The following is a 20,444-nucleotide window of genomic DNA, read 5'->3' on the forward strand; positions in this document are numbered from 1 at the left end:
ATGCATGCAATTGGGGAAACCACAGGGAGGATGGAGGCCCTGTTTCCTCCCAGGAGATTCCTAGAGAGGCCTCATGGAGGCTTCTCCCCTCTTTTTCCGGTCCTGTTTCCTCCCAGGAGATTCCTAGAGAGGCCCCATGGAGGCTTCTCCCTGCTTTTTCCGGTCCTGTTTCCTCCCAGGAGATTCCTAGAAAGGCCCCACGGAGGCTTCTCCCTGCCTTTTCCGGCCCTGTTTCCTCCCAAGAGATTCCTAGAGAGGCCTGACGGAGGCTTCTCCCCGCTTTTTCCGGCCCTGTTTCCTCCCAGGAGATTCCTAGAGAGGCCACACAGAGACTTTGCCATGCTTTTTCTATCCCTTTTTCCTCCCAGGAGATTCCTAGAAAGGCCCCACGGAGGCTTCTCCCCGCCTTTTCCAGCCCTGTTTCCTCCCAGGAGATTCCTAGAGAGGCCCCACGGAGGCTTCTCCCTGCTTTTTCCATCCCTGTTTCCTCCCAGGAGATTCCTAGAGAGGCCCCAAGGAGGCTTCTCCCTGCCTTTTCCAGTTACAGTTTTGGAGGTTCGATTTTGTAAGTGGAAAATGGTTCTTGAGAAGAGGCAAAAAAATCTTGAACACCTGGTTCTTTATCTAGAAAAGTTCGTAAGTAGAGGCATTTGTAGGTAGAGGTACCACTGTATAAGTCCTAGTTCTAGCCTGCAGAACATCTGCTGCCCATTCAAAGTTTCTTCCCCTTCCTTCCACGTTCCTGGATGATCCCTCTCTGTAAGTCCCTGTCCGTTCCGAGCACTTGGTACAAGAAACGGAGGAACGCTTGGCTCCAGGCCACCCAACGAGGCTCTCACAAAGTGGATGGAAGATATCTTTGTTCTTCGGAGGCATTTGCGCTGCTTACATTGGACAGCCCGTTCATATGGAACATATCAGCCGGCAGTGTTTGCCCGGATGACCCTATCAAATTTCCTCTCTGGCTTGCTTTCAAGCCTTTTCACTTCATTTCAATTACTGTCACATAGCGTGAACATTGTTATGTACAAATATGTGACTTATTTGGGCAGCCTTCCAGCGAGCTATTCTTAATTTGCGAAGGGAGAGGCAATCTGGGCTGATAACTTCACAGCCATGCATTATTGCTACAGAAGCTAACAATTTTTTTTAAAAAAAAATCAACTGATGGTAGGAAGTACGAAGTAATAAGTTCCTGCATATGAACAATGTTGGACAAACAAGGTTTGGACTTTGGCTTTGTAATCAACAGTCGTTAGGCCAAAGGAACTGCAGAAAATACAATTGCTGCCAATCTGCCTTCCATTGAGGACCTGTGTACTGCACGAGTCAAAAAGAGGGCGGTGAAATTCTTTACTGACCCCTCGCATCCTGGGCATGAACTGTTTCAACCACTCAAAACATTGCTACAGAGCACTGCACTAGACAAAAGAACAGTTTCTTTCCCCAAACGCCATCACTCTACTAAACAAATAGATTATTATTAAACAGATTATCTCGGGGACCGCCTTCTGCTGCACAAATTCCAGCGACCAGTTAGGTCCCACAGAGTGGGTCTTCTCCGGGTCCCATCAACTAAACAATGTCACTTGGCAGGACCCAGGGGAAGAGCCTTCTCTGTGGCGGCCCCGGCCCTCTGGAACCAACTCCCCCCAGAGATTAGAATTGCCCCCACCCTCCTTGCCTTTTGTAAGCTGCTTAAAACCCACCTCTGCCGCCAGGCATGGGGGAATTGAGATACTCTTTCCCCCTAGGCCTTTACAATTTTATGCATGGTATATGTGTATGTATGTTTGGTTTTTATAATAATGGGTTTTTAACTGTTTTTAGTATTGGATTATTATTATATGCTGTTTTATTACTGTTTTTAGCCGCCCCGAGTCTGCGGAGAGGGGCGGCATATAAATCCAATCAATAAGTAAGTAAGTAAGTAAGTAAGTAAGTAAGTAAGTAAGTAAGTAAGTAAGTAAGTAAGTAAGTAAGTAAATAAATAAAACAATTTCCTCAACACTGTCAAACTTTTTACCAGGCCTGCACTTCTATTTCTATTAGTTTTTCTCGTCATTCCTATCATCCTTTTCCTCCCACTTAGGACGGTATGACTGTAACTTGTTGTTCGTATCCTAAGATTTTTATTAAGATTGATTGCTTCTTCATTGCTTATTTGACCCCTATGACAATCATTAAGTGTTGCACCACATGATTCTTGACAAATGTATCTTTTTCCTTTATGTACACTGAGAGCATATGCACCAATGACAAATTCCTTGTGTGTCCAATCACACTTGGCCAGTCAAGAATTCTATCTGATTTTGAATTACCGTTCGGGTGGGGGTAGGGTTAGAGATATGTTTTGTCATTTTGTGTTGTTTTGTAGTTTAAGACATAAATATATATATATATATATATAAGAATGGCACGAGATAACTTCTGAGTAGTTTTTAACAAATTGTTGCTTATCTATAGACAGAAAAGTTGCCAAACTAAAGCAACTCTCTATAGCAAGGGTGTCAAACTCGAGGCCCACAAGCTGGATCCAGCCCATTGAGCCACCCTAGAAACGGCGAAGAACTGGTCCACTGTGCCTCTGCCGGTGAAAATGGAGCTCAGGATGTCCACGTGTGGTCCTCCCAGGCTCCGTTTTTGGCTGCGACAGCCTCCTGACAGCAAAAATGGAACTAAGGGAGCACGTTTTCTCTGGCAGATGGCTGTAGAAGGACATTACACCTAAACAAGCCAGGGTGGCGCAGCCAGTAGAGTGCTGTACTGCAGGCCACTGAAGCTGATTGTAGATCTATAGGTCAATGGTTCAAATCTCATCACCGGCTCAAGGTTGACTCAGCCTTCCATCCTTCCGAGGTGGGTAAAATGAGGACCCGGATTGTGGGGGTAATAGGCTGGCTCTGTTAAAAAGTGCTATTGCTAACATGTTGTAAGCCGCCCTGAGTCTAAGGAGAAGGGTGGCATAAAAATTGATTGATTGGAAGGATGGATGGATGGATGGATGGATGGATGGATGGATGGATGCATGAATGCATGAATGAATGCATAAATGAATGCATGAATCAATTAATCAATCAATCAATCAATAAACAAACAAATAAACGAATAAATTAAAAAAAACCAGAGCCTCAACGAGTGACGTTGAGCTCGCCACGCTCACACCCAGCTCAGTTATGGTCATACATCAAGGACTATCTACCAGTAGGTGGGTTCTAACTTATCTTGCTCCTGGTTCGCTTCCTCCCTCGCACACTTCATGAGCACACTATTGTGCTGTGGCAGAAAATCCTTAAAAAAATTCCCCACCCATCATAAAACCCAAAAACAAGATGACGATGCTTTGGGCAGTGCTGGAAACTTGGCTTTTGTGCATGCACAGAAGGGAAAAAAACTGGAAAAAAATTCCCCCAAAAAATTCCAATGTTTTTTTTTTAAGATGGTGGCATCCACAGACTGGCACCAATGGAACTAGTTCTTTGATGTCACTGTGACATCACCAGTGGCTTGCTACCAGTTTGTGTGAACTAGTCCGGTAGCCCACTTCTGCTACTTATTGTATATGGCATCACAACTGAACCAGTCCGAGCCCACCTCTGCTACTTATTCAATAAACAATTCAAAGTGTTGGTTATGACCTATAAAGCCCTTCATGGCACCGGACCAGATTATCTCAGGGACCGCCTTCTGCTGCACGAATCCCAGTGACCAGTTAGGTCCCACAGAGTTGGCCTTCTCTGGGTCCCGTCAACTAAACAATGCCGCTTGGCGGGACCCAGGGAAAGAGCCTTCTCTGTGGTGGCCCCGGCCCTCTGGAACCAACTCCCCCCAGAGATTAGAATTGCCCCCACCCTCCTTGCCTTTCGTAAGCTACTTAAAACCCACCTCTGCCGGCAGGCATGGGGGAATTGAGATGCTCTTTCCCCCTGGGCCTTTACAATTTCATGTATGGCATGTCTGTATGTATGTTTGGTTTTTTTATATTAATGGGTTTTTTAATCATTTTTAGTATTTATTGGATTATTATTGTACGTTGTTTTATTACTGTTGTTAGCCGCCCCAAGTCTCCGGAGAGGGGCAGCATACAAATCCAATAAATAAATAAATAAACAAACAAATAAATAAATAAATATGGCATCACAACATTGCAACACCATCTTTCGGCTGTGGCGAGGAGGGCGTTTGCCCAGGTTTGCCTGGTGCACCAGTTGCGGCCCTATTTGGACAGGGAGTCACTGCTCACAGTCGCTCATGCCCTCATCACCTCGAGGTTTGATTACTGCAACGCTCTTTACATGGGGCTACCTTTGAAAAGTGTTCGGAAACTTCAGATCGTGCAGAATGCGAGAGCAATCATGGGGCTTCCTAGATTCGCCCACGTTTCTACAACACTCCGTGGCCTGCACTGGCTGCCATTCGGTTTCCGATCACAATTCAAAGTGTTGGTAATGACCTTTAAAGCCCTTCATGGCATTGGACCAGAATACCTCCGGAACCGCCTTCTACCACACGAATCCCAGCGGCCGATAAGGTCCCACAGAGTTTGTTTGTTTATTTATTTATTTATTTATTTATTTATTTATTTATTTATTTATTTATTTATTTATTTATTTATTTATTTATTTATTTATTTATTTATTTATTTATTATTTGGATTTGTATGCCGCCCCTCTCCGAAAACTCGGGGCGGCAGAGTTGGCGTTCTCCGGGTCCCGTCGACCAAACAATGTCATTTGGCGGGCCCCAGGGGAAGAGCCTTCTCTGTGGCGGCACCGGCCCTCTGGAATCAACTCCCCCCAGAGATTAGAACGGCCCCCACCCGCCTTGTCTTTCGCAAGTTACTCAAGACCCACCTATATCGCCAGGCATGGGGGAATTAAGACATCTCGCCCAGGCTTTCTTATATTTTATGTTAGGTATGTATGTGTTGTATGGTTTTTAAATTGTTGGGGTTTTTTACTAAAATTTTATTATTCCATTATTATACTGTTTTTATTATTGTTGTGAGCCGCCCCGAGTCTTCGGAGAGGGGCGGCATACAAATCTAATAAATTGAATTGAATTGAACTGAACATAAGAAGTGTGGCCAAGCTATTACGCCACGTCCTGTTTCACAATCTTTTGAAAAGTTTCAATGACGATTGCCGTTTCAAATAAAGTAAGGATTATAGATGTTGCCTTCGGTTTGACAACATTTTCTTAAGACCTGAAGATTAATGTCCTAAGAATAGTTTTGCAGATATTAGTGTGTAAGGTATGGTATATAGACACTATTCAGCATTCGAATTGTCTGTCAACCTGTTATACAGAATTATCACGAGGTTCAAATGGAATAACCACCGTCAATAGATATGGGAGGAAATAATGCAAATAAGTAAACAAGGAGTGTAATCTTACTCTGAGTTTAATGACAGTTAGCCCCTGGGTTACTATTTATAAGATTGCATCATAAATAAGTGTGAAGTCCATGAATAATAATCCCTCTTTTAGACACAATAAGTATTTCATAAACTGCAGAGTTGCATCTTACTACAGGGAGGGGGGGACTCAACAGAATGGATAAAGGTGAAGAAGCTTTGAAGTGCTGTATATTGGAAGGAAAAATACTGTGTTCTCCATCTCAGTTGGATTTCTTGAAAATCAACAGAAAGGTGATGGCCTGCATATTTTTTAAAGATTTCTTAGGCTTATCATATCCCTATTAATCTATCACATGCATTTTGTTTTCAAGGTTTGGAATATGTTGGGCAATCTGTAGATTTGCACTAAATTCTCTAGGGTCTACTATTATTTTAGAAAATGCATGATGTATGAAATGAAAAAGGCTCAGGATTGTTCCATCTGTCTGCATTGCACGGTCCTGCATCTTAACTCTGTGTGAATGATTATAAGTAATTGCTGAAAATTGATTCTCGGCGAGCTCTAGATTGGGAGAAGGAATCCATCGCAGGGGTGGGTTCTGGATCCTTTCGCTCCCGGTTCTCTCAGGGTCATGCTGCAGCAATCCCACAGCAGTCAAAAAATAGCTCCTGCACATGCACAGAAGCAAAACTTAGCCTCTGCACATGCGCAGAAGCAAAATCCCAGATGGCGGGGCCCAGGGAGACACATACAAATACAAATAAACAAATTCTCGCAGCCAACCCACACTCAGTAAAAGACCTTGGAATACTAATATCAAACGATCTAAGTGCTAAAGCCCACTGCAACAATATCGCCAAAAAGGCTTCCAGAGTTGTTAACCTGATCCTACGTAGCTTCTGCTCTGGCATTCTCACACTACTGACTAGAGCCTACAAAACCTATGCCAGACCCATTCTCGAATACAGCTCATCTGTCTGGAACCCATACCACATCTCAGACATCAACACGTCCAAAGATATTTCACCAGAAGAGCCCTTCCCTCCTCCACTCGAAACAGAATACCCTACGAAAATAGACTATCTATCCTGGGTCTTGAAAGCTTAGAACTGCGGCGCCTAAAACAAGATTTAAGTATTTCCCACAAGATCATATGCTGCAACATCCTTCCAGTCAATGACTACTTCAGCTTCAACCGCAACAACACAAGAGCACACAACAGATTCAAACTTAATATTAACCGCTCCAAACTTGACTGTAAAAAATATGACTTTAACAATCGAGTTGTCGAAGCGTGGAACTCATTACCGGACTCAATAGTGTCAACTCCCAACCCCCAACACTTCTCCCTTAGACTCTCCACGATTGACCTCTCCAGGTTCCTAAGAGGCCAGTAAGGGGCGTATATAAGTGCACTGATGTGCCTATCGTCCCCTGTCCAATTGTCTTTCCTTATCTCATATATCATATATATTCTCTCCTTATCTATATATATATCATATATATTCTCTCCTCATCTCTTATATCATATATATTCTCTCCCTCCCATCTACTTCTCTTCTTTTTACTTTCTATCGTTATATATATTACTTAATGTCTATTCTCTTCCATATGTATTGTATATTGGACAAAGAATAAATAAAATAAATAAAATACGGTAGCGGCTCTGTGACATCATCACCGGATTACTAACCGTTCCAAAGAATGGGTTAGAACTGGTAGGAACCCACCTCTGATCCATAGCCCTCCGAATACACTGCTCAAAAAACTAAAGCAAACACTCAAACAACACATGACCTTTAAGCCATCCCCCAGTCACATGATCGACAAGCCACTCCCACCTGGTCACATGGCTGGCAAGCCACACCCACAGAACAAGCCATGCCCACAGTGTGGTAGTAAAAATGTTTACAGCCCTTCACTGGTGACAATCTACTTAGACGCAACAGTTATTAAAGATTATATATATAATTTTTATTAGTTATATGATACAATATTAAAATTTAGATAAAAGAGATTTTATTAATGTTTGCATTGATCTAATGTAACTTTTTATAGTAAGATGGAGAAGAAAAAATTTTATTTAGAATTTTAGGAATTGACAATGTTGTATAAAGTTAATAGAAATGTTTAGATGAGGAGAGATAAGAGCCTCCATTGAGTGAGTGATAAGAAAATAAAATATATGATTTATTTATTTACATATGATTTATTTTAATCATTGCTGTTGTGTTTATAACTATCAGTGTTTTATTTTATGGTGGAGAAAATAAAAAAAAATTATACCCGAAGTTGGCCACCTTTAAGCCAGTCACATGACCTTTAAGCCATCCCTCCCGGTCACATGATCACCAAGCCACTCCCACTTGGTCACATGGCCAGCAAGCCACACCCACAAAACAAGCCACGCCCACAGTGTGGTAGTAAAAGAAATTTGCAACCCTTCAATGGTGAGAATCTCCTTCGACGCAACAGCGAAAAGCCATTCTATTTTAACAGATTATGGAATAATCAAGGGTTGTTTTTTTTCCTCCCACTTTCTGTGTATTTCTCTCCCCCCCTACACAATTTATGAAACAAATGCACAAATTAAATTGGCTTCGGATCCACTGATTTAAACACTCCACCATTAGAAAAAGACACTCAAGACATGGTGAACGCACACTTTCTGGGCAAATGGCAAAATACAGATTGTATTTCATTACACTGCTTTGCCATAGAGACTGTTGGCAGCGTCCCTTGGAGCATAAGATTAATCCAAATTTTGGAGCTCTCCGCGAGAGACCTTTGAGTAGACACGGCCCTTTGTTTGATTGCTGGAGGGCGCCCCAACTTTTCATTCTCTTCAAAAATGTTGTCAGTTAACCATCTTGCCTCACAGCGTGCGGTCATCGCAGTGTCCTTCCTTCCTGGTCCCGAGCCAGACGTTGTCCTGCCCTGGAACGATTAGATTCGAACAGACAGATTCAATAATGTCAAAGTTCAATTTTGTCTAAAAATATGAACATGCTGTGCCCCATCCTGCAATATTGCACATTTCGTTCTCTCTCACACACGCACACATACAAAACTGTGGCAGGTCTATAAGAAGAAGATGCTCGAGAGAGAAGGGAGCAAAACCCAGGCAGTGCTGGTCCAGGACTGCTGGGTGGAAGGGTGGCCTTGGGTCCCAGCCACTGGGTGGTCAGCTGGGTGGAAATATAGAAACAAATAAGTAAATGGCAGCTTGCCTTGGCCTGTGACCTCTGGATCCGTTGCCAAGTCTGTGATTATGCAGAAGCTAGATATTCGGTTTGTGGGTCTTAAATATTTGAAATAAATACCAGTAGAATTCCTTTTCTTTTCCTTTCTTCTCCTTCCTTCTTTCTTTCTTTCTTTTCTTCCTTCTGTTCTTTTCCTTCCTTCCCTCCCTCCCTCCTTTTGTTCCTTTTCTTCCTTCCTTTCCTCCCTCCCTTTATTTCTTTTTCACTTTTCTATTGCTTTTGCCTCTTTTAACTTACTTACTCTGTTTCGTTCTTTTTCTTCCTTCCTTCTTGTTTCTATTCTTTTTTCTTTACTTTCTTCCTTCCCTTCGTCGCTCCTTTTGTTCTTTTCCTTCCTTCCTTCCTTTCCTCCCTCCCTTCCTTTATTTCTTTTTCACTTTTCTATTGCTTTTGTCTCTTTTAACGTATTTACTTCCTTTTGTTCTTTTCCTTCTTTCCTTCTTTCTTTCCTTCCTTCCCTTCCTCGCTCCTTTTGTTCTTTCCCTTCCTTCCTTCCTTTCCTCCCTTCCTTTATTTCTTTTTCACTTTTCTATTGCTTTTGTCTCTTTTAACATATTAACTTCCTTTTCTTCTTTTCCTTCTTTCCTTCTTTCTTTCCTTCCTTCCTTCCTTCCCTCCTTTTGTTTTTTTCCTTTCCTCCTTCCTTTCCTCCCCCCTTTACATCTTTTTCACTTTTCTATTACTTTCTCTTTTAACTTACTTCATTTTGTTCTTTTCCTTCTTTCCCCCTTTCCTTCCTTCCTTCCATTCTTTTCCTTCCTTTCCTCCCTCTTTTTACTTCTTTTTCCCTTTTCTATTACTTTTGTCTCTTTTAACCTCCTTCCTTCCTCCCTCCCTCCCTCACTTCCTCCCTTCGTTCATTCATTCATTCATTCAGAATGTTTTGTGAATACACAGAGGGTAAAAGAACCCAAATGGCAGTGTCCGGGCAGGTGGGCGGAGCCTGGCGCGGCCTTTGCGACTAGCTTTCCGACGACCGACAGGCACAAGCGAACTGGGAGCATTTCACTCCAGTACTGAATGTTTCACCACCAAGAACTTCCAGCTCGGCAGAAAGTCTCTCCAGCCCTTTTCCAGATGACTCCATTCCATATTTCACCTCCACTGATTCTTTTTTTCAGTCTGGGGGATTTCTGTCCTGTTTTTTAGTGGCTTCTTGAGCCTTGATCCCGATGTTTCTCGACTACGGTGACTCAAAAATAGATGGACTTCAGCTCCCAGAATTCCCCTTGCTGGGAATTCTGGGAGTTGGAGTCCGCACATTTTCAAGTATTTTTTGTGGGGGTGGGTGGGTTTACTGGGGTTTCCAAAGTTTTGCAAATGCAATACAGTGATACCTCATCTTACGAACCCCTCGTCATACAAACTTTTTGAGATACAAACCCGGGGTTTAAGATTTTTTTGCCTGTTCTTACGAATTATTTTCAACTTATGATCCCACCACCGCTGGGATGCCCCGCTTCCGGACTTCCATTGCCAGCCGAAGCGCCTGTTTTCACGCTGGTGGGATTCCCCTGAGGCTCCCCTCCATGGGAAACCCCACCTCCGGATTTTGCGATGCTGCAGGGAAATCCCACCAGTGCAGAAACAGGTGCTTCGCTGGCAACGGAAGTCTGGAGGTGGGGTTTCCCAGCACGGGAAGCCTCTGCGAAATCTCAGCATTTGCAATTCCCCTGCTGGGATTCACCTGCAGCATCACAAAAACGCGGAAGTCCATACGTGGGTTTTCCCATGGAGGGGAGCCTCAGGGGAATCCCACCAGCACGAAAACGAGCGCTTCGGCTGGCAAAAGGGGAGAATTTGGGGCTTGCAAGCATTAATCGCTTTTCCATTGATTCCTATGGGAAACATTGTTTCATCTTATGAACTTTTTACCTTACGAAACTCGTCCTGGAACCAATTAAGTTTGTAAGACAAGGTATCACTGTATTTCTCCCTTTGTTCTTTTGGGGAACAGAGGAAGGTTTGGGAAGATTCTGACCTTCAACCAGTGATGGGCTGCCAAAATTTTTACTGCCACACTGTGGGCATGGCTTATGTTGTGGGTGTGTCTTGTTGGTCATGTGACCAGATAGGAGTGGCTTGCTGGCCGATTGATTAACCGACGATTAGCTAATAATTAATATTAAGAACTGATTATACCATTTTTAACATTTTATACTATTTTATTAATTATTAATCTTGTGAACTTTTTATTCTATTTATATGTATTATACTGTGCTATATTCTATCAGCATTTTTATCTATTATTAATTTAATCCTCTTTTAATATTGGGGGGGGGTTCTAATTAATGGATGACTGGAGTAGATTCAATGTTGTATATGGAATGAATGAGTATGAGTGTGATGGTTGGGGTGGGTGGGAATATGGTATGGATGGGATGAGTGACAGTAGTATGAGTGACAGAATTGGCCCACCTGACACTCGGGAGGCAGGGGAGGAAGGGGCATTGATCTCTGGGGTGGCAGAGGGCCGGAATATCCCTGTGTTGCTGGGGAGAGGCAGATATGGCGGGGGTCACAGAGTTAGCCGTTCCAGGGGAACAAGAGACCGTTGCTTAATAACGGTCCCTTGTTCCAACTCTGTGAGCCCAATCTTGGGTACTGGTGATGAGTGTAACTCTGGCCCTGGACTCAGGTTGCTGCTGCTTAATGCCAGGTCGGTGGTAAATAAAGCTCTCCTCATCCGGGATTTGATCCTGGATGAGGAGGCCGACCTGGCATGTATCACTGAAACCTGGCTGGGCCCGGAGGGAGGTGTTCCTCTCTCCGAAATTTGCCCAGCTGGGTTTCAGATATGGCATCAACCTCGACCCCAGGGAAGGGGGGGAGGAGTGGCTATTATAGCCAGGGAGAGCCTTTGCCTACGTGGACTCATTGCTCCGGAAATTGCGGGTTGCGAGTCACTCTTGATGAGGTTGGACTTAGGGGTTCAGGTGGGCTTATTTCTCACGTACCTGCCTCCCAGCTGTGTGTCAAAAGCCCTGCCTGTGCTACTCGAGGAGGTAGCCGGGTTGGCGGTGGAGTTCCCCAGACTTATTGTCTTGGGGGACTTCAACCTGCCGTCACTCGGCGAAACCTCGGGGTTGGCACAGGAGTTCATGGCCACCATGACAGCCATGGACCTGACTCAAGTAGTACGGGGTCCAACTCATGAGGGGGGGCACGCACCTGACATGGTATTCCTTTCCGAGCAACTGAGCAATGGTCTGAGACTAAGGGGCTTAGAAGCAGTGCCTTTGTCATGGTCAGACCATTTTCTACTACGGCTTGACTTCCTGGCTCCAATCCTTCCCCGCACGGAGGCGGAACCAATGAAGATGTTCCGCCCCAGACGCCTAATGGATCCAGAGGGTTTCCAGACGGCGCTTGGGGTTATTCCAGAGGCACTCATCCACAGTTCGGCAGAGTCTCTTGCGGAGGCCTGGAATACGGCTGCTGCGGAGGCTCTCGACCGGATTGCGCCTTTGCGACCTCTCCGTGGCGCTAGACCCCGTAGAGCTCCATGGTTCAACGAGGAGCTCCGGGAGTTGAAACGCCAAAAGAGACGTCTAGAGAAGCGATGGAGGAAGAGTAGGTCTGAATCTGATCGAACACTTGTAAGAGCTTTTATTAAGACTTACAAAGTGGCGCTCAAGGCGGCAAGATGCGCGTACCATGCCGCCTTGATTGCATCAGCGGAATCCCGCCCGGCCGCTCTGTTTAGGGTGACCCGCTCCCTTCTTAACCAGGGGGGAGTTGGGGAGCCCTTGCAGAGTAGTGCCGAGGAGTTTAACACGTTTTTCGCTGATAAAGTCGCTCAGATCCGGGCCGACCTCGACTCCAATTGTAAAACAGAGTCGACTGACAACGAGTCAGTCGAGGTGACTGGGGCACGTACTTGTCCACCTGTCTGGGAGGAGTTTGATCTGGTGACACCTGATGAAGTGGACAAGGCCATTGGAGCTGTAAGTTCCGCCACCTGTTTACTGGATCCGTGTCCCTCCTGGTTGGTCTCGGCCAGCAGGGAGGTGACACGGAGCTGGGCCCAGGAGATTACCAACGCTTCCTTGGGGAGGGGAGTTTTCCATCACTCTATAAAGAAGCGCTTGTGCGCCCCCTCCTCAAGAAGCCTTCCCTGGACCCAGCAGTATTTAACAACTATCGTCCAGTCTCCAACCTTCCCTTCATGGGGAAGGTTGTCGAGAAGGTGGTGGCACTCCAGCTCCAGCGGTCCTTGGAAGAAGCCGATTATCTAGGTCCCCAGCAGTCGGGCTTCAGGCCCGGTTACAGCACGGAAACCGCTTTGGTCGCGTTGATGGATGATCTCTGGCGGGCCCGGGACAGGGGTTTATCCTCTGTCCTGGTGCTCCTCGATCTCTCAGCGGCTTTCGATACCATCGACCATGGTATCCTTCTGCACCGGTTGGAGGGGTTGGGGGTGGGAGGCACTGTGCTTCAGTGGTTCTCCTCCTACCTCTCTGGCCGGTCGCAGTCGGTGTTAGTGGGGGGTCAGAGGTCGACTCCGAGGTCTCTCCCTTGTGGAGTACCCCAGGGGTTGGTCCTCTCCCCCTTGCTATTTAACATCTACATGAAACCGCTGGGTGAGATCATCCAAGGACATGGGGTGAGGTATCATCAATATGCCGATGATACCCAGCTTTACATCTCCACCCCATGCCCAGTCAACGAAGTGGTGGAAGTGATGTGCCAGTGCCTGGAGGCTGTTGGGGCCTGGATGGGTGTCAACAGACTCAAACTCAACCTGGATAAGACGGAGTGGCTGTGGGTTTTGCCTCCCAAGGACAATCCCATCTGTCCGTCCATTACCCTGGGGGGGGAATCATTGACCCCCTCAGAGAGGGTCCGCAACTTGGGCGTCCTCCTCGATCCACAGCTGACATTAGAGAACCACCTTTCGGCTGTGGCGAGGGGGGCGTTTGCCCAGGTTCGCCTGGTGCACCAGTTGCGGCCCTATCTGGACCGGGACTCATTACTCACAGTCACTCATGCCCTCATCACCTTGAGGTTCGACTACTGTAATGCTCTCTACATGGGGCTACCTTTGAAAAGTGTTCGGAAACTTCAGATCGTGCAGAATGCAGCTGCGAGAGCAGTCATGGGCTTACCCAGGTATGCCCATGTTTCACCATCACTCCGCAGTCTGCATTGGCTGCCGATCAGTTTCCGGTCACAATTCAAAGTGTTGGTTATGACCTTTAAAGCCCTTCATGGCACTGGACCAGAATATCTCCGAGACCGCCTTCTGCCGCACGAATCCCAGCGACCGATTCGGTCCCACAGAGTGGGCCTCCTCCGGGTCCCGTCAACTAAACAATGCCGGTTGGCGGGCCCCAGGGGGAGAGCCTTCTCTGTGGCGGCACCGGCCCTCTGGAACCAACTCCCACCGGAGATCAGAACTGCCCCTACTCTTCCTGCCTTCCGTAAACTCCTCAAAACCCACCTTTGCCGTCAGGCATGGGGAAACTAAACATCTCCCCCTGGGCACGTTGAAGTTATATATGGTATGCCTGTATGTGTGTATGTTAGTATTGGGGATTTTCTTAAACTTATAATATTTTAATTAATTGGATTGTATTGGATTGTTTTTCACTTGTTGTGAGCCGCCCCGAGTCTTCGGAGAGGGGCGGCATACAAATCCAAATAATAAATAAATAAATAAATGTGACCAGGTGGGAGTGACTTGGCAGTCATGTGACCGGGAGTGGCTTAAAGGTCATGTGACTGGGTGGGAATGCCTTACCGACCAAGATAGTTTTTCAAATAGGTGCTTGGACTCTTTCAGTTGATTAAGTCACATCATTTGAATAGCCACCAAAAGGACAAAATATAGACAGCATGATTTGTTGAGGAGCACAGTCACATTTTAAGGTTTTGTACTGAACCCACAAGGGTTCAATATGATAACAGGTTAGGCAAGTAGCTCAATTTTCTTTCATTGCTATAAAAGTTCAGTTCTAAATAATGATTAAAATGATTAAAGCATTTATGGGTAAAACATACTATTTAATTATTTCCTAATTTAAAAGTAATTAAGGTTGATATTAAGGTACTGGAGAAGGAAGGACAATTTAAAAAACCTATTAAGTATTCAAGAAATAGTGCATAAACTTACCACCCCACTGCATATCCTCCCCCCACATCAGGGCAACAGCCCCTTATTGCTTTCAACCTTGCAAGCATCCTAAAGTCTTTTAGGATTCGGTTTAGAGAACAGCCAAGGAAATGCTTGTGGAAAGATTATAGGCAGGAGACAAATGCAAAAGTCCAACTCCTGTTGCTTACTACCAATTGGTATTCATGGATCTCTTTGTTCTCACACTGGAGGTAATATCTAGCCAGCATGACCATTAACCATTGCTAGCCTTCTCTTCTTTAATTTTTGCCTAATTTCCTTTTAAAACTGCTTGGGTTCCAGCCACCGTTGTATCTCCTGGTAGTTAATTTCGTAGCTTATATCGACATAGTGTAACTGCACCGTTTTATCATCTGTTCTGATTTTCCCAGGGGGTTCGTGTCAGATGTCATTTTCTCTGTCCCTTCCTTCCCCCTGCCCTCCCTGCAGTTTTATAACCCCAAAAGTTATATAACCTGAAGTTTGTTGTGGCCACTGGTTCATAAAATATTTGTCTGCTTTGAACTTTAGAGAGTGAAATTGGTAGTTCTTTTTAGCTGATTAAGGTGTTTTGTAGACCTTTCGGTTTGAAAACTTATTTGTTTGTTTGTTTTTTTGTTTGTTTGTTTACTTACTTACTTACTTACTTACTTACTTACTTACTTACTTACTTACTTACTTACTTACTTACTTACAGTAGAGTCTTGATTATATGACATAAACAGGTGGGCTGATACTCAGATAGCCGAAAATGTCAGATAATCCAGAGGGTCTAAAAAAGCCTTGAAATCAGGCATGGATTCACGTGAGTTTTGGTAGGAATGGGCTGTATTTTCATTAGTCAGATGCTCCTCAGGGGTAGAGGAGAAATACGCTTTATTATTATCATCATCATCATTATTATTATTATGTCAAAGCAACACAGCAAACGAGATCACTATGCTGCATTTCGTATTTCATCACCAGTCGGGCGCTTCCCAAGCACCTAGGACTGCTTGATGTAGTGGCGAATTATGTTTGCCGATCCCAGTAAAGCGGCCTTTTGCAATTGACAGATGGAGATTTTGTCAATTCCGATGGTTTTCAAATGTCCGCTGAGATCCTGTGGCCGGGTTGTCCTGGCTTGGATGGATGGACGCCTTCCCCGTCATGGCTGCCATGTTTGGGGGCCTTTCTGGAAGTGCGGAAATGCTTATAGCCACGCCCCCCAAGCAGCCGTGACGTCAGATAATCTAGAATGTCAGGTGACCGAAGGACGGATGATCGAGACTACTGTATTTATTTTATTGGTATGCCACCCACTGCCAAAGGACTCTGCATGCCACTCAAATTATTTTCAGAAGAACAGCGTTGGAAGGAGTGTTGGAGGTCATCTAGTCCATCTCCCTATTCAAGCAGGGAGTTGAACTAACAAATATGGCAATTAATTGGATAAATGGCCTAGATATCAATATCTAGAATATTTATTCCATTCTCATGATCTAATGTATTTCAAAATGTAACCTATAAATTTTATAGCTACTTGAATTCCTTCATATCTTACAAATTTGATTACATATTTCCTTTGTATGTGTGCCATACAATTATGTGGTTCTTTTAGAATGGAATGGAATGGAATGGAAGGGAAGGGAAGAAAAGACAAGAGAGGAGAGGAGAGGAGGGAAGGGAAGGGAAGGGAATTCTTAATTGGCCAAGTATGATTAGACGCACAAGGAATTTGTCTTGGTGTATATGCTCTCAGTTCACATAGAATAGAATAGAATAGAATAGAATTTTATTGGCCAAGTGTGATTAGACACACAAGGAATTTGTCTTGGTGTATATGCTCTCAGTTCACATAGAATAGAATAGAATAGAATAGAATAGAATAGAATAGAATTTTATTGGCCAAGTGTGATTGGACGCACAAGGAATTTGTCTTGGTGCATATGCTCTCAGCGTACATAAAAGAAAAAATAAGTTTGTCAAGAATCATAAGGTGCAACACTTAATGATAGTCCAGCTACAAATAAACAATCAAATCATATTAGGAACCAATTACAGTAATATAAATTGTAAGCATACAAGCAACCAAGTTACAGTCATACAGTCATTAGTGGGAGAAGATGGGTGAATGGAACAATGAGATTAATAGTAGTGCATATGATTGCTTCTCCTGTGTAACTCATTGGCTACACATATGTTGTCCTTTGGAGGCTGAAAAAAAAATTAAACCGCTATTTCTAATCCCAAAAAGATCGCCTTCCCTCTCGCTAGGATAAATGGAGCCATAATCGTTCATACACTACGCATCAGTCTTATATTTTTGGTAACCACTGTAAAAACTAAGAGTATTATTATTATTTGCACCATCCTTTAATCACCTTGAAACTTCTACTTGGAAATTGTATCCTTTGTAGGATGCATTCTACAGTTGGATGCTCTTCAACCTTCGTTGACCGCTCTACACTAGCAGTCCAACATTCAAAGGAGATCACTCAATACTACTGCAGAATTTTAACATTGGACACAATGTTGATGCCTGCTTGTCCTTGCTCTAGTTTATTATTGCACGCAACCTGGTATCACTTAGCATTACAATAGGAAGCATCTTCAGCAGAGGTGCCTAATTTCGTTGACCTATTTTCTCCTTGAAATAATAGTCGAATGCACAATGTTGGTATATATTTCATTTTTGTAGGCATTCGTTGCCGCTCAGTGTCTAACTTCTCCTTTACCTTGGCCTATAACTTCCCCCAAGTAGCAGCGACTTGAAGAAGTACCGTTGCTATGTGTTTCTTCAGCGTGCAAGAAGAATCATCTTAAAAAACCGAGTGGAAATACCACGCAGGCATCATCACAAAACATCCAGAACCGCAAAGCCTACAAACTTGAAACTTGGCTCATATGTTCCTCTTAGCTTCTTGGTGCTCGCTAAGAAAGGATTTTTAGAAATGACGATCAGACCATTAGTTATATCTTATATTATTATTAACACACTCTGATGCTAAGGAGTTAGATGTTCTACTCTCCCTCCCCACCAAAAAAGAACTCAGTTCCAACTGCCAGTGGGCGTGGCCAGCACATGACTCATTTTGCCTGTGGGCTGGGAATTTAGACATTCTACTCCATGCCGAGGAATTCAGTTTGATAGCAAAGCTATCTAGTTTTATATATTGTGAGCATTGTTCTGCCTCCCTGTAGATGAGCCATGATACAAGATGCTGGTTAGGTGTTTTCTCCCACCCCCCAATTAATTAATATTTTAAATCACCTTAGGATTCGTTCACACAATCTCCTTTCTTTTGGATTCACCATGCTGCTAAAAATGCTACTCGCAGGTTACGCAAGGGTGTTTCCTTACTTGAGAACACCACCTAGTTTATCTCCTACTAGTGCTGGCCACAAAGACTCCTCCGTATTTTTCAAAATCCAATTCAGTTTGCTCTAAGAATGTTATTTTTCTTTTAGATTTCCTTTGGGGGGAAAAGAAAGGGCATATTTTGTCTCAAACTGAGTTTCGGTTTTAAAAGTTGTGAGCAAAACCTCCCCGTGCAGGCGGGCTGTCATTTTGCAGACGGCTTTACTTCCAGACCAGTATGCAGGAGTAGCTCCGCTGCCTGCAAGACTTACGATTTTGCAAATGGAAGGGGTTTAAAACATCAAAACGTCTCTGCAAATTATGATTTTACATTATAAGGTAGCCTTGGAAAAGTAATTGATCTTACAAAGAAAATGGAATGAAATTAAGAACCCGAGGCGACTCCCAGGGGGCTCATCAAGTGCTTAGTCTAGAACAGTGTTTCCCAACCTTGGCCACTTGAAGATATTTGGACTTCAGCTCCCAGAATTTTGGGGGGGCAAAAACGCCCCCCCAAAAAACAGTCAGAACACAGGTATGAGCAAGCCAGCCAGCTGGTCTTTGGGTTTCTAGTAGCGATGGGTGAACTGAACCCGCACAATTCGGGTCCGTACTGAATTTTGCGGTGCTCGGTATGCCGAACACGAACCCGAAATTTTTTCAAACTTCGGGCAAAGTTCGGGGTTGTGTTCAGCATTCGGAGCTTTGACGTCACCGGCAGGTTGCTAAGGACGCCAAGGTGATCACTTCCTGGATTCCATGGAATCCAGGAAGTGATCACCTTGGCATCCTTAGCAACCTGCCAGTGACATCAAAGCTCCACCCCTGGAATCTCTTCGTGTGAGGGATTCCCCGTTCGGGTTCGGGTTCAGGTTCAGCCGAATTTTGCATAAAGTTCGTCTGAACTTGCCGAACCCGAACAGCGTTGGGTTCGCCCATCACTAGTTTCTAGCACTCCAGCACATACACATCCACTCGGTGCCGGAAAGGTTCACTATCATTGCTGTATGTAGTTTCATTTTCAGGGTTTTTTCCCTGGGTGCTGCTTCTTCACATTGTCGTTTGTTTGTTTGTTTGTCTCATCTGTTGTTTTTGTTGTGCTTTTCTGTGACTGTCAACTGCCTTATGGTTCCATATGGGCAAAAAGGAGGGATACGGTATCTGAAATGCCTAAGTAAACATCAGCAAATAAAGAATGCTTTTTTTTCACCTCTTCCCAATAAGCTCCCTTTCAGTTACCTTCTTCCTTGGCAAAGCTAATTATTTAAAAAGAAAAAAATTAAAAAATGGGGCCCAAAATTCCAACACTCAAAAGATGGAGTGTTTTCCATTGCCAGCACAAATCTGTATCTATGTAATTGTACACAGGTAATCCAAAAGTTCTGGAGACCTCACCTACAAATTGTTCCCTGGTGATACAGTTTACATTTTAAAAGGGGGATTTCTGAATTAGGACAAGTTCTGTAGCTGATCTGCTTCCGTTGTTGTTTTGCAGCAATTATACGCCGCGCAACTTGCAGCCATGCAAGTGTCTCCCGGTGGGAAACTCTCCGGCATTTCGCAGAGCAACATGGGTGCGGCAATATCGCCTACCAACATTCACACTGACAAGATCACAGCCAGCCCACCACCCAAAACCAAGGTAAGCAAGGCTTTTAAGAATCAGGTGCTGGGCTTTCTCATAAAGCACATGTTGAATGCTCATGGGATTTTTGCGTGCAGGGGGTGGAAATAACTCAGGTCTCAGGTCTTGTAAGGTCTTATAAGATTTATGTCTTAGTCTTATGTCAAGGGTATTTTAACCAGGTAGTCTGGCTTTATCACTATTATCCTTCTTATTTTTTTCTACTATCTTCTCTTATTGGTATCTTTTGATTATACAGTGGTCCCTCGATTTTCGCGGGTTCGAAGTTCGCGAAACGGCTATACCACGGTTTTTCAAAAATATTAATTAAAAAATACTTCGCTGTTTTTTTCCCTATACCACGGTTTTTCCCGCCCGATGACGTCATACGTCATCGCCAAACGTTCGTCCGCCTTTAATAAATATTTTTTTTAATAAACTTTAATAAATAAACATGGTGAGTAATAATCTAAATGGTTGCTAAGGGAATGAGAAATTGCAGTTTAGGGGTTTAAAGTGTTAAGGGAAGGCTTGGGATACTGTTCATAGCCAAAAATAGTGTATTTACTTCCGCATCTCTACTTCGCAGAAATTCGACTTTCGCGGGCAGTCTCGGAACGCATCCCCCGCGAAAATTGAGGGAACACTGTATTGCCTTGTTTGTATATACACTGAGAGTTTATGTACTGGAAACGTCTCTTCTCTTCTTGTCACTTCTTGGCTCTTCCCTTCCCTTCCGTC

The 20,444-nt window shown here is 44.1% G+C and overlaps 1 protein-coding gene across 7 annotated transcripts in view; it reads left to right on the forward strand.

Annotated features, from left to right (window-relative positions):
• SOX5 (SRY-box transcription factor 5) overlaps nt 1-20,444 on the forward strand; it is a 623,231-nt gene that overhangs the window by 505,720 nt on the left and 97,067 nt on the right. For all 7 annotated transcript variants that reach the window (XM_070754344.1, XM_070754346.1, XM_070754345.1 and 4 more), the window contains one exon: nt 19,575-19,721. In XM_070754344.1, the coding sequence (XP_070610445.1) occupies nt 19,575-19,721 (147 nt within the window). The remainder of the gene's footprint in view (nt 1-19,574; nt 19,722-20,444) is intronic.

Source organism: Erythrolamprus reginae, chromosome 6 (genome assembly GCF_031021105.1).
Source record: "Erythrolamprus reginae isolate rEryReg1 chromosome 6, rEryReg1.hap1, whole genome shotgun sequence".
Classification (NCBI taxonomy): Eukaryota; Metazoa; Chordata; class Lepidosauria; order Squamata; family Dipsadidae; genus Erythrolamprus; species Erythrolamprus reginae.